The sequence below is a fragment of the Bombus bifarius genome, unplaced genomic scaffold (genome assembly GCF_011952205.1).
Source record: "Bombus bifarius isolate JDL3187 unplaced genomic scaffold, Bbif_JDL3187 scf7180000009620_frag, whole genome shotgun sequence".
NCBI lineage: Eukaryota > Metazoa > Arthropoda > Insecta > Hymenoptera > Apidae > Bombus > Bombus bifarius.
The window spans coordinates 17,750-32,400 of record NW_022885237.1 but is presented as its reverse complement, the minus strand read 5'-3'; the positions used below and the strand labels follow the sequence as shown (position 1 = coordinate 32,400).

Sequence of the window (14,651 nt, the reverse complement as noted above, 5' to 3'; positions counted from 1 at the left end):
TTATTGTGCTTTTAATTCTTTTATTTGTTTCATTTTCAGCAAATATACTGGTTTTTTAAATTAAGCTTCTTTTTATACAGAGTTACAGATTATATTAATTTTATATAGAATATATTTAAGAAAGATATTTAATTTTTTGCTAGTTAAGTATTGATCGATTAAATTACTGTACCTTTGTTCCGATAAATGCGTGCCATTTCCTCGAATCTAATATCATAGCAAATGCCAATACCTATTTTGCAGCCCTTCACATCGAACGTCGTTAGGGAGTTACCAGGACCGAGTGAATCACTCTCTCGAAAAGTAATCTTATTAGGAATGTCGATGTCGAATAGATGTACCTAATAACATAAAAATGTAGTCGCTAATTCTATTGCTGCAACTTTTGTAATTTAATATCAAAGTTACCAACTCCTAAACTTTAATTATTTTTTATTTAATAACTGACAGCGTTTTTATCACTTTCTTTTATTTAAAAATCTTATCATTTAATAATGTTTAAAAAGGAGAAAAAATAAGTATTTTCGTATGTGAAAAATTTATATTACACATTACAACAAAAATGAGCGTTTCCCGTATCATAACGTATTTTATAAACCGTAAATTATAGAATTGGTTATAGTATACGTATGTACATATGTATATTCCTAAATTGTGTATATTCCTAAATGTATATTCCTAGATAGAGTCACTTTCTTCACCCCAATATTTTCAAATTCAAAGCCATAAAGGAATATATTACTTACCTTTCGGTGTTTTGCTATCAAAGTTCCATCGGTACCCCAAATAGTACAGGTATTGTACAATTTATCGCCCTCTATTTCAGGCATCGTACCACCAACTACATAGATGTTGTTTTCTTTAGCTGCATTCGATAAAGCAACGCTCGTTTCACCATCAGGAATACTCTCGGCGTATTTTGGAAAGTACTCTGCATTGCAATATTTCAATTAATGAAAAATAACTGTCTTTTGTTCCAACCATAAATTAAATTGAAATTTTTGTCAGTTTTTTATTTTCTAAATTATCAAAATAACTAAGTTTTATATTTCGACTTAATTAAATATGCAATTTCTTAGCTAATAGTATATATAATAAATTGTTTCTACAGGTTCAAAATGAAAAATGAATATTTAGAAATATTTAATTACGACAATGATATTTGTGTTAGCATCAGTGGCTTGTTACTCAACGACTTTGCTAGTACTTTTTGAAACATAAAGTTAGTTTTCAATTAACACTTATACTAGAGGCGGAATTATAAATGCAAAATAATTGATAATACTAATTTATAAGCACCTAATTATTAGTATCTTAAAAAATATATTTATACAAAAATCACGATAATCATGAAAATGGGGAAATCCTATATTCTCGACTCAATTCACAATCTTTATGGAAGTATAAACGGTAAGGTAATTTATTTACTTTTACTTTTTTCTATATAGTTGTTACACACATGGTAAATTATTGAAAAAAAAACAAATTATTACGTATTCCATATGGTGAATTAAAGCATTCAGGAAGAGCTATAATATCAGCATTGTGCTCTTTTGCGCTAGAAATGTAGGAAACTGCCCGCTCTACATTTTTGCGTTTTACTTCATTTACTTCAAGTTGTACCAACGCCAAGCGAAATGCTAAAATGTTGGAAAAGTTAAATACATTCGGTTATATATTTCCCATACTTTTTATCTATAAATACTTTTTACATAGTGAATACTTACTCGACATCGTCCGCACTACTTGTTTAGCGATGTTTGTAAGTATCATAATGTTGAGGTTATGTATGGTACTACTCAATATCAACATTACGTAAGCAATACGCAGGGATTTTTAATAATTCTTGGTAAAGTTTAGGACATTAATTTTGATGTAATTGTAAACATTATTTGTTCACAATTTGTTCATTTACTTTGCAACAAAAAGAACGCATCTGCAAGCGTGTTAATCGGATAACGACGAACTTCATTTCGCAAACACCGACACGTGAAACATTTTGAAGTTACGTCGACGCGAGAGTAATTGGTTCCCTTAAATTACTCAATTTCCATTTCTTTCGCCATGTATATTCGAGTATTGCATTTGAATTGCAGAGCAGTCGAAAGTAGAGGAGCACCTCGCCGATATATCGACAGGAACATGAATTTTTTTTTCATAGGGCGAATATTTTTTCCATTGAATTATTAAACCGAGTCAAATTTTCAAACTCAACCACTTAATTTAATCGTTTTACATAAAACATTTCAATCTTTTTTCTTCTAAATACTTTACCTATATTTCATCTGGCTGAATATTCCATATTTTTAAAGCTTGTTGATAATTACAAATACGTAATTATCATTCTGAAGCTAGAAATTTGAAATAAAATTGCTCTGCGTGAAAGGAAATAATTCAACGTTTTATATATTTGCTGTTAAAATGATATAATAAGTTTCAGTAAAATAGCTTCACTAAAATTTGTGGTTTTTTCCTTTTCTATTTTTTTTTTTTTTTTTTGGTTTTATGTGTTCAAGGGCGAACGTTCCCTCTCATTTCTTGTATTTTTATGAGGAATTTAGCCTTTTTACACCACGAGAGTCTCAACGTTTTCATTTTCACGCCTACGCTACGCTCGTTAAACACGTTCTAATGAGACCATGTGCTAACATTGCGAGTTTTATTATTTTCGCACAATAATTTATCATTTTAGATTTCAAATATTACATTCATACATTTTTCGTTGTAAATTTCTTTCTCTATTTAAACAATTTACCATTGTTGCTACAATAAATCAATTAATTAAATTAATTGATCAGTTTAAACTTAAAATATCATTTCATAAGTTTTCGTCACTTGAATCTAAAAACAACAGAAAACGGTATACCCGCATCATACATAGAAAGGAGATTAAAAAGCTAGAGTGATCATATTCAACGATCACAAAACGATAATAGGACATTGTGTTTCTTCTGAAGGGCATGAAATTGTCAGGAGATTATGCCATAAATGAAATTGGAAGCTGGCTGGTCAAAGGGATTAAACTCGGTTAAACTCAATTGTGCTATATTGCACAAAGACTTGAGAACTGCTACCAAATATCTACTAGCTTAAAGGTGTGCTGATTACACCTTACAAATTGTAATTATATTTCAAATACAATCTCCTAAGTAATAAGTAAATTAAATTAATACTTTACCTAGAATCTGTGATACATTAATATAACAAAAATACATTTCTTAAATTATTCATTAATTTGCAATGTAATTAGAATATTATCTTTATTTTCTGGTGTCTTTATTATTCTCAAAAGATACGCTGCTTGTTTGCAAATTTAACACTACGTATGCTATTAATAAATCATTTTATATTTAATTTTGCAACCTTGTTAAATTGTTAAAATTGATTGATAATACCGTTGGTTAATAGAAATTTGAAAATGCTCTCGTTTCCACTCGATTAAAAGGTAATTGCACAAACTGTCACAGTGTTGACTACAAATCACGTGTGTCGTTCTATTAAATTTATACACAATAGTATTTATTCTCGTTTTAATTTAAAATGAAATATGTTATTGTATGAATAGCAGAATGTTCAAATAATTGAAACAACTTTTTGTCCTCTAATTAATGATTCTCATTTAAAAAAATTTAAGAATTTTAATCAAGAAGATTTTGAAGTCTCGATCTAAAATGACCAAGGATTGAAACAGAGAATATTTTGATGCCAACAAATACATATTCTTCAGATATGAAACAAATGTGATAATAAAAATCGGTGTACATGAATGAATGTTGAAATATTGGAAAATTGTATAATTATATCCATTCTCTGTTGCGTTTAGATGTTTCAATTAATGTTTCATCAGAATTTTTATCGAATATTTTAGAGGTACTGGCTGTAAGGTTTTTTTTAAAATTAAAATTAAAATTAAAATTAAATGTAAGAACAGATTCAAAGTATAACATTTAAAAATTTGTGGTTATAAAATTTACTTGTATGTCATAATTATGTAAGTGAATTAATCTCATAATTAATTAAATGAATTTATTCTATGTGAGTAAATTATATTTATCTATAATAAGTCTTAACTTATTATTAATAATCAGCTAACATTGCATAATACTAAGTAAAGTAACTGAAAATTCTCGACGTGAGAATTAATTATAATTTCAACAAGAAAATAAAAAAGAAAAGAAAAGAAAAGAAAAAAGAAAAAAAAATTCTATGTAAGTGATTGTTCTATGTAAGTAATTCTATGTAAGTGATTTGGGGCTCGGCCAGTACCTTGCCCTTCTTTGGGATATTCCGAATTATCTGTCCTCTCCGAGCTGCAAATCTGATATCTCAGATGTTAGGGAAACCCCCTGGCCGGTAAGGCACGATAGACAGATGAGACTAAACGGCTGGTGGAGAGGGCAATCATCAACAGAGGGTCACACCGTGCGGATACAATACTGGGGTCTCAATAAAATCTTACAACCGTGGTGTTCAGAACATCAAACTCTGTTTGCATACACCCGGTGCACATAAAGTGTCAAATTACACTAACACTGGATTTATTGAACCTCTTTCACCTTGACCAGTGGCTCTTTAGTTTATGATTTGCAACAGAATCCCTGCATCAACGCAGGTTCACGAAACATACAACTTCACGCACCAAATATCGATTACAGTCAATCGACACTAACAATCAATAATTTGTCTGCGAGATGCTCCTCTGGAAGTTTTAACTATATATATTCCGGTTTTAACTATATATATTTAACTATATATATTAACTATATATTTTCCCTAGGAACAGTAAGATTTTAACGATACAACTTTATCAAGAGATCTTAATGTCATAAACGGTATCGAAACTTCGTAATTAATATTGTTAAGGAAGAAAATATTGGTAATCTCCTCGAACGACGAGCGCTTGATATTCACAATTAGAACTCGATATCTTAGCTTCTTATAATATCCTAATAAAATGTTATTTATCGATTACAATTGTCCTGTCGTATTTTATTGTGTTTGCTTTATAAATGTGAACTTTATTCAAAAAGAGTTCATCGATATAACGGTATTGAAGAGAACTACTCGAGAAACTATATCTAGCGCTTGGATGGAGGGATTGCTTGCTTCTTACAATCGAATAATTGGAGTGTAACTAGAAACACGAACGGTAGTTTAGCAATGGAGAAGAACTTTAGAACGACAGCAATTTTCTTCTTGTTTCTTTGAGAAAGGCACCGTTAATTTTATGTTTGACGAGAATGGGGTTGTTGGACGAATTTGATTAAAAAGGAAAGATCTTTAACAAATCTATATTTTTGATTTAATTATTTGAAAATGCAATTTTGCATATACCTATGTGCAATTATATACTATAATCGCAGGCGTTTCTTTAAAATGATGTACCATTGAAACAAGGCAAAATATCGTCGAATTCTTCTAGATTCAATTTCTCAAAAGAATGGCTCTATTGATTAACCAAACATAGTTCCCATAAGCATATACGTACTTCTCAGAAAAGATAGTTATATCTAGATCAATATTACTCCCCACAGTGACCTATATGTCAAAGAAAAAAAAGACACATCAAGTATTAAATCATACTACTATTACGTCCACTATCTCTACAAATCCTCCACTCTTGGAAAAGTCTATCTTATTCAAACGTAACGTAACTCAAATTAAATCTTTTCCATCATCATAAATACGAAACATTTATAAAATTATCATCTTCGATTATTTACTCAACATCTAGCTAACAAAATCTTCTCCATCGCCGTACCCCTTAATCCTGACCGCGTACAATTAACGTATGAATAGTTAATTTATTGAAATTTAAACGACCATTTTACGCTACTTGTACTCGAATGATTTTAGGATCTTGCTGTATCTCTTGCACAGTGTTATACTGACAGGCGAGAAACATAGAAACGTAACTTCCGATCCATTGATTTACCCTAAACAGACGATGATAGGTTATACGGTGGACGCAATACAGAAGCGTTTCCGATGCAATTCGAAGGTGCGTTGTTACAATGGAGTTCATCGATCCATAATGACTATTTCCCCGTCAGCTACAGCCTGTAATAACGGAATAGCCAATAAAGTATATCCTGTCGATTTAATCGTTACCCCCACGGTGCACCGCGCGCACGGAGATCGGATCGGTGATTTTCACGTGATGTTTCGCAAATCGTGAGGCGCTCGCGTGATTCGCGCGTTTTAAGCGTTCCCGCTCTTCCCGTCCGATAGAAAGAGAAAGGGAACAGGGGGTGGAAGGAAGAGGGAAGATACGTGATGCGGGTTCAACCTGCCGCGGGAACCTTTAAAGAAGGTCGGTGCAACGGGAGAGATGTAATTTTAATAAATTGGAGAACAAGTCATTGTAAAAGATGGATATTCAGATGTTGGAGATGCAGCAGATCTACGACTCGCTGGAATTAAGTTAGTTAAGGTGTTGAAAACCTAACGTCTTTTCAAAGGCGTTTGCCGCGTTTCTTTTCAAATCAAAATACATACACACGATACGTACAATGTATGCGCCTAAAGTTTTAAAGTTAATTTCTATTCAAGGAATGGACTGTTTTATTAAAGGTTTAGGAAATTGAAAAGAAGCAATTGCTTGTTTCTAAGAAAGAATCGCGAGAAGTACAGTTAGAAACTGTATTGTGAATCACTTTTCCTGGTTTCCGTAACGAGGAAGTGAAAAAAAAAACGCAGATAAGTCAGCTTTTACCGCAGCTAAATGGGAGATACGCAGGTACGAGTCGTTACAGTTTTGTCGTTGCAACGATTCCCGCTGCGTAATTTGATAATGAACAGTTGAAAAATAGCAGCGTTGTATCCGTACTCTTTAATATCCCATTATATGGAAGTTAACGACCGGAAAATACACCGCTCGACTACTTGAAGGAAGTAGCTCATGAGCAAGTCTTTTGTATCCTCGCAATGATATAATTCCTGTAACGTCTCGTTCTCGGAGGATTTATTTCGTTGATTTGTACGTGTTTATTACTTTTGTGTTTTCATGAATGGAGCATGTCGCATGCGAATCGTAATATGGTTTTAATGGCGTTTCGACTTCAATGATATCAGCGGCTGATTGCGCTTCCCGTAAGAAGCTTCCAATCATTATGTATTTTAGGAACAACAAATAAGGATATTTAGAGAACGAATTAATTATTCAATTGTTCGCGCAAGAAATACTCAGTACCTGTCTCTTTTCCGAAAGTTATAAATGCTGTTTTCAAAGAGTTCCTTAGCTCACCATAAACCAGATAAGAATCTTTGGTTCCATCTAGAAAAAGAAACCTTCAGATCAAACCGAAAGGGGTTCGGATTATATTTTCTAATCGTATTTGTATATTTCTTTTTACGGTCAGCTTGTCATCCACGTACAATCGAACAGAGAGTCCATTAATTATTTCCCTTCGACTTGTTTCAGGGGGAGCATCTCGGAAGCCATGCCGGCTGACGAGTTCGCTGGAAATCGAAACAGAAGCAAACCAAGACTGCAACCACCTTAACGAACCGCTATTATCACTGGCAAGGTCATCGGGCAGACCGGATCTAATCATGCTCACGCCGACCATGCTTCCTGTGCACTCGTTCCTCTTTCTTAACGACGTCAACCAGAAGATCGGGTGCTAAAAAATTCGAAATCGAGTTGATTGAAAATCTCAAGGAATATTAAAAAAAAAATACGGATAAACAATTTGATATAGAAATCATCCATTTTGGGCAAAGAAAAGAAACAGTCAGAAAAAGGAATAACCACAAAAGCTCTGAATTTCATTGCTTCCTAATGGTACTTCCTTGGATATTTTTACATTCTGGAGACGTGAACGAACTCTGAAAAACAGAAACGACTTCTATCGGATGATCGAAAGAACTACCTGGACACTGAGTATAATTATTCACACGTGCGGATGCCATTTCCGGCATGTTTCTCCATGAAGAAGGTCAGCTTCAGTTTTTGCCACTTGTAGATAGAAGTTGAAGTGGCGGACGTCTTAACGAGGTTGCTAGAATGTCAAAGAAATAGATGAGGGAAATATTATGAAGATATATTTATGAATATCTAATTGAGCATTTAATTAAGAACTTAATCGAAAGACCAAAATAAGTTGGTTCTTGAGACCAAGTACCTATCTAAGTATAATAGTCTTTTGTACTTACGGTTTAGTAAGAGGACTCGAGTAAAACGATTACTCGTTAAAAGGAACAATAGAATAATCATGCCTCCGCAGACGGTGGTCTCTGCTTTCATGCCTCATCGCGGAGAATCTCAGCGAAAAAAGTGTCCCGAAGCGTGAGCTGAAAGGTGGCTATGTAGGCTGCCTAGTGAATGCCGTCGCCATGGTGGAGCTGGCGTGTAGCAACTCCCTAAGTCCAGAAACCTAATCCCGCGTCAGAAAGACAAAATTCGCTACGGAGAAAAGTAAACAAAAATATATATATAGGAAAGAAGAGACAAAGATTAAAGGTCGTTAAGAATTAAAGGTAATTTAATGATAAAAGGGAGAAAGAATTGTGTAAAAATTCTACTGGGAAAGAAAAGAAAGAAGAAACCTCCAACGAGAAAGACGTGCTCAGAAGCGAGTCCCACGTAGCGCCATGTAGAGAAGCAGGAAGAAGCGCAGTCTTCTTCAGGCATTCCAGCGTCGAGTAATGCTGAAGCATATCCTGACGGGGCAACCGTCGTCAGCGGGCTCCAGGCACCAGCACAATGACTACCAGGCGAGCTCGGACTCGTTGCACGGCGGCCACCACCACCACCATCATTCTGGTCACCAACAGGATCAACAGCAACACCATCATTACAACCAAAACAGCAACGTTCGTGGAACGACAGGGGGGAGCCAAGGACGGGGAGTCGACGTTTACGACTCGGTGGTCCATCAAAGAGCCAACGTGCATCAGGCTGCCACCACGCCATCTTCCACTCACAGACACCCTTTGAATCATTCTCAGTTGAGCGTGAACAATCTTTCTCAACGATTGAATCACTCGCACGCTCTTAATCTGTCCACGTTGTCCACGTCGAAGCATTCTGTGAACAGCGTCAGTCCTGTTGCCGGTGGGAATAACAATAACAATAATAATAATCTGTCGACTACATTGGGGGTGATATCCCCGGCGCCGCTGCACCAGGGCAACAGACCTAAAGCGAATGGAGGCTTTGATATCTCGAGACTGTCCAGATTACCCAGTCAGGTGACACCTTCGCCTGCACCTGCTCTTCAGGGTACGACTACCGGGGGACAGTTAACCGGTCCCGGTTCCACGGCGTACCCCTTGAACGCTTCCTGGTCGTCGTCCCTGTCAAGGAATCACAAGGACCACGAGGTTGGCGCGAAAGAGACGTTGACCAGTTTGGGTTTATTGTGTCTAGTGTCGTTGTTACTGGCGCTACTCTCGTTGATCTTCTTGCTGAAGATCTCACCGTTAACGGTGACGCCGAGTAGCCTGATCAGCCCGGAAGAGTATACGATTGTCTACGAGGTGACGTTAGCGCTGTGCGCACTCGCCCTCTCCCTAAACCTCTGCTGTCTCCTCGTGTGCGCTATACAGTTCCTCTTCACTGTGAAACTCGTCAAGACTTCGTATCAAGGACATTGGTGAGTAGAGTTTTCGTTTTATGCCACGTTGGGTAAATCCGTGATTTATAACGCTTTAAATACCTTTGTACATAATCCGTACTTTACTCAACCCGAAGGTCGAACAAGGTGTGAAAAATATATACGTTTAAAGTTTGTATCCTTAAGATACTGTTATCTTTGAAAATCCGGAAGTCAAACAAAATACACAAAGAGAAACTTCTAAAAGTGCAAATAAACATTGAGATACAAATATCCTTTAATCCGAACTATACATATGATGGAAAGAGGACTCTCATAGTCATCGACATTTTCCCTCCTAAATGTCAACAGCATCCATATTTACATTGTTGCTGTTGTACATGTAACTTTTCAAACTTACTTAGGTATTGATAAAGAAAAGAAAAACAAGCATCTTCCTGGTAGCTGGGAATTCGCGGGATTCGCGGTCGAACGATGATTACCATTAATTTCTATAATCTGGCGACGCTATCCTCAATCAAGATTATCCTTGTGCCGGAATATAAGTTCTCATTCGTCCATGCGTGGCCTATCTGTGTGCATCTGGAACAATGGCAGTGTCCCGTATCCCGTGCGATGAATCAGAGGCCTGTCTAGTGTTTCTTCTCACGCGGCCTGGAGGACGAAACGCAAAAATTCACGTCCTGTACTTGACGTGCAAGCGTTCACCGACGGCGTGTCCCGTTTTTACCGATCAAACACGTGTCTGCAATCACAATACGATACTGTGTGGTGAGATGTATCCGTAAATGCGTATGTTTCGTGACGCGAACCTTGAAAATGAAAATTACACTTTCGTTTATTCCTCGAGCGTCGTGCACGCAGGAAATCGTATAATAATTTTATTAGTAAGATTTTTTTTTATATAGACTACTGTTACACCACGAGGCTTACCACGGGCTGTATTTTCTAACCGTCGCTCGCGGTCCTACAACGTCGCAGACGGATCGTCGCGGCTGCCCGGCAAACAAACATTGTAGTGGCAAGCGCATGGTTCATTAAGCAGGGCGACCTCCAGAAACGTCGACTCGTGGCCGTTATTTTACCTCGCGTAAAAGAATGTGGCGTGATCCGAACGTAGTGGGGGTCGCCTTCCAGAAAAGACGAAAATAATCGAAGGGCGGGCAGTTCCTTCTGACGAGTCAAACGTGACACACCGAACATATCAGACCAATAGCAAACGAATTTATCTAGAGATCAAAGTCGAGTCAAATTTCTGTAACATCTTCATCAGATTATTGTAAAATATATTGTTCTATGTTAACCTGTTAATACAGTGTTACATTCATTAAACCACCTCTGTTATCCAAAACGAAACAGGGGAACGACTATTTCGCGGCGTCGATTAACATGATCGTAACGAGAATTTACAACTCTCGTTGACGTGCTATCTCGCGATCGCGTCTCTCCGCGAACGGTCGTAATATTTGGTCCTTCGAGCCGGATCACGTGCCAGTGAAGAGTGCACTTACCAGTGACCACACAGTGCCACGTGACTTTATCAAAACCAGCAACGGGAGCGGGAGCAACCACTACAGCGAAACCAGTGACGTCAGGCGCGTCATCTTCGAAGAAGCACATCCCATTGGCAAGGGAACGCAACCACGCAGCCTTCCGCCGCAGCTGGACAGTCATCAACGCAACGAATTTCACAACTTAAGAATACAACCGAACGAGTGGCCGTCGGGAAGGAACAAGGCGTTCCTCACCAAACATACACGCGACCTCACGCCGCACGACAGTAAGGTAAGCTCGTTCCTTATTTCGACCATCTCCTATCCTCGGCAACGATGACGAGCGAAGACCAACTCATCTCCCTGTGTCGGAGACGAGGCTATTGTAGCGGCCGATTCACATACTTATCGAACCGACTGGACGAGTACGAGCAATCCGGGAGTCAGCAAAACTCCTTATTAACGAACTACGAGAAACAACTGACCGAAGTTGCGAATCAATTCGAAGCGATCCAACTCGAGTTAGAAGTATTAGACGAGGAGGAACAAGCGCGCGGCTTCGAAATAAGGGATCAGTACGTCGCGGTAGACACAAAGCTACAAAATCTTCTGAGGAACGCGCAAGCAGCTTCGCCGTCGACATCCATAAACCTTCCAACCTGTGCATCATCCGCAAGTTTAAATCCAATAGCCATTAAATTACCAGATCTTCGGCTCCCTACTTTTGACGGAAGCCTAGAAAAATGGAACACGTTTTATGATACCTTTTCTTCCACAATCGATAAAAATCCTAGTCTCACGGACATACAGAAATTCCATTACCTGCAGTCCGCCCTGCAAGGAAAGCAGCCGAGTGTTTAAACGCGTTAACCCCTTAGTAATGTAAACTACAGTCAGGCTATAGCAGTTCTCAAGGAGAGTTTCGAATGTCCACGATACACAGCTTTCAATCACTGCATGGAAATAATTGATTATCCAAGGATAACCAAGGAATCTCCAACGGAATTAAGGCGTTTAGTCCACACATTTAAACAACACATATGTCGCAGATGAAAGAACACCGGAGCCTTTGGAATTTTGGATAATCCCGCAACATTGTAACCTAGAGTCTACTATAGCTGTAATTGAACAATTGTAGTTATTCAATCCGATTGTAATTGTTCGAGAGTTGTGATAATGAGCTTGGGGTCGAGGCGACAGTCAGTCGCCGAACGTAGCCGCGGTTACGGGATGAACGCTTTGTCTAACAAAGGTATGGAGTAATTCTATAGCTCTCCTTAAAAGAAATATTCGTGGCGACACGCGACAGTAAACATTCCAACGGTTTCTGTCCCGTGGCTCGCCACACGCAGACCCTATTCTTCGAGTAAGATGATTGCCAGATGTCGATGCGTCTCCGCAGTACATGTTCGGCTAGCTCGAGGGCCCGTTATAAATCTTAAGATTTAGTCAACTAAAGTCCTTCAAACAGACAAATGGTCTTTGTCCCAACTACGGGAAGAAAGGGGAGACATATTTTTCAACGGGCGGCGTCTCCCACTAGCAACTTCCCCTCGAGGGCGGCTAGCATCTTTTTCTAGCCACCGATATGGAGATTGACCAATTAGCAGCAACGCCAATTTCCCTTACTTTCTGGACAAAGGCTTTTCTCGACGAATCCGATGATCTCGTGTCTTTAGACACACGCCATTATAGTTTTCCTCTGTGGCATCATCGGGACGGGAAAGGCATTCTCGCTCGCGATCTCACTGATGAAAGGAGTAACCCTTTACGACCAGTGAATATTACGCATCCGACTTAGATTTTGTGAGCCCGTACATCCACTATCCCGTTGACCGCGGATTCGTTATTGCACTTAGGATCATTGTCATTAGTTTCTCGAGTACCTAACTACCGCGGTTACTTGTCCGGTTCTATAATAATCGTATTTGCCCTAGTCAATGTCTTCTCTATTGCATAACGACAACGTGTAGCCCAAACGAAGATTCGTTTCACGCCCCTAACCCTAATTCTAAGGTAAACCCGACATATATAATAATTCTATATTGAAAAAAATATGAAATTAACATGATATATACATGTAGTATCGTGGACGAAAGGCCTGGGAAATATCGGGCGAACTATGAACAGTGTCGCGAGAGCCGAGGCGCCGTCGGGCCCATCAATGTGTCATCGGTCTTTTCAAGTGCATAGTTTCGTGGAAAAGACCTACGTGACCCTGGCCACGAGCGTCTGCAGAACACGTGTGCGGTGGGCCTAGGAAAAGGGCAATAGAATGCGACAACAGCGAGTCGAGAAACAGTGTGCGAGTCGAAAAGCAGAGTGCGAGTCGAGAAACAGAGTGCGAGTCGAGCGGAGACGGAGGTTGCGAGTGGCGTTGCCGAGAGAGTGTGGATTGCGCTGTGTTCTGTACGTTTGGTATGAATAGTTCAAGTTAAGCCACAATCGTCTTTTCTGTCTCATTAACATCTCTATTGTCCACGTTTTGTAAACATATTACATCACGATATTACATATTTTTGGGGGCTCAGCCGGGATTGGACAAGACAGTAAACGAAACGGTTTAACAGAGCTATTCGAGTTAGTTGTGAATTTACCGGTACGCGGTGCGGTAAAAGACGATATCGTTGACTGTTTAAGTTTGTGCAGTGTGAAAAATGGCAAACGTCGAGGACGATCGATTGTCGGGTGAAGAGGGTTCGACGCTGGAGGAGCTGAGGAATAAGCTCGCGCGAATGAACCTCCCTATATCGGGTGCGAGGTCAGTGCTGATTGCAAGGCTGAATCGGGCGTGTAGGGCTGGACAATCGTATCGTAAGGGATCGACGGGCGGTGAAGAGCTAACCGGTCAACGAGATTTAGAAAGTGTACAGAGAGCTGAGCGTGATTGTAACGAAGGTGAGGATGTTGAGAAAATGAATACGAAGGAGTTGAAGGAACGCCTCGCTAGTTTGGGTTTAAAAACGACGGGAAGAAAAGTAGAGTTACGCGCACGGCTACGAGCGGCCATGGATGGTAATGACATATCGTCGGAAGAAGAAAGCGACGACGAAAGTGAGGATGAAGATGGCAAGAAAAACGCAAGAGAATACAAGAGAGATACGCGAAGGGTGTATCAGGACCGTGACGAATGTTGTCGAAGGGCATGTGTTGGTTCGACGCTGAGTTTTAGAGACGTCGAAGATGCATTAGAGTCGTTTAGTGGCGACAAAGGTGAAAATGTCGAACGATGGTTCGAGTCGTTCGAGGAAGTCGCTGATACGTGCATGTGGTCGGATGGGCAGAAGGCAGTCTACGCGAGGAAGCTGCTGAAGGGATCAGCGAAAATATTTGCGAGCTTCGAGTGTCACGCCAGGACTTGGCATGAGTTGAAGAGGGGGCTAGTGAAAGAATTTTCGAGGAAAGTCAACAGTAGGCAAGTACATCAGAAACTTGAAGAAACAAAAAAGGAGAGTGATGAAGCATGTTTGGCTTACATGTACCGTATGCTCGAAATAGCTAGCCATGTGGACATGGAGGAGGAAGCAAAGGTGGAATACATAGTGGATGGAATAATAGACGACGAGAACAATAAGGCTGTATTGTACGGCGCTACGTC

At 38.9% G+C, this 14,651-nt stretch overlaps 2 protein-coding genes and 1 long non-coding RNA gene across 3 annotated transcripts; 1 reads left to right on the top strand and 2 right to left on the bottom strand.

Annotated features, from left to right (window-relative positions):
• Positions 1-845: 845 nt before the first annotated feature.
• On the bottom strand, positions 846-2,146 carry LOC117215438 (omega-amidase NIT2-like; the record flags this gene model as incomplete). Its single annotated transcript, XM_033461817.1, has 3 exons — positions 1,728-2,146; positions 1,494-1,640; positions 846-931 (listed from the first exon to the last, which is right to left on the bottom strand). Coding segments are annotated over exons 1-3 (318 nt in total), but the record flags the coding sequence as incomplete, so codon positions are not given.
• Positions 2,147-5,233: 3,087 nt separating this feature from the next.
• On the bottom strand, positions 5,234-7,965 carry LOC117215440. Its single transcript, XR_004489118.1, has 4 exons — positions 7,875-7,965; positions 7,378-7,625; positions 7,193-7,276; positions 5,234-6,060 (listed from the first exon to the last, which is right to left on the bottom strand). It is a non-coding gene; the product is annotated as an uncharacterized LOC117215440 (long non-coding RNA).
• A 650-nt stretch (positions 7,966-8,615) lies between these two features.
• On the top strand, positions 8,616-9,974 carry LOC117215439 (serum factor response D-like). The gene has a single exon (XM_033461818.1). The coding sequence runs from the start codon at positions 8,650-8,652 to the stop codon at positions 9,601-9,603; it is 954 nt and encodes a 317-aa protein (XP_033317709.1). The 5' UTR covers positions 8,616-8,649; the 3' UTR covers positions 9,604-9,974.
• Positions 9,975-14,651: the final 4,677 nt, after the last annotated feature.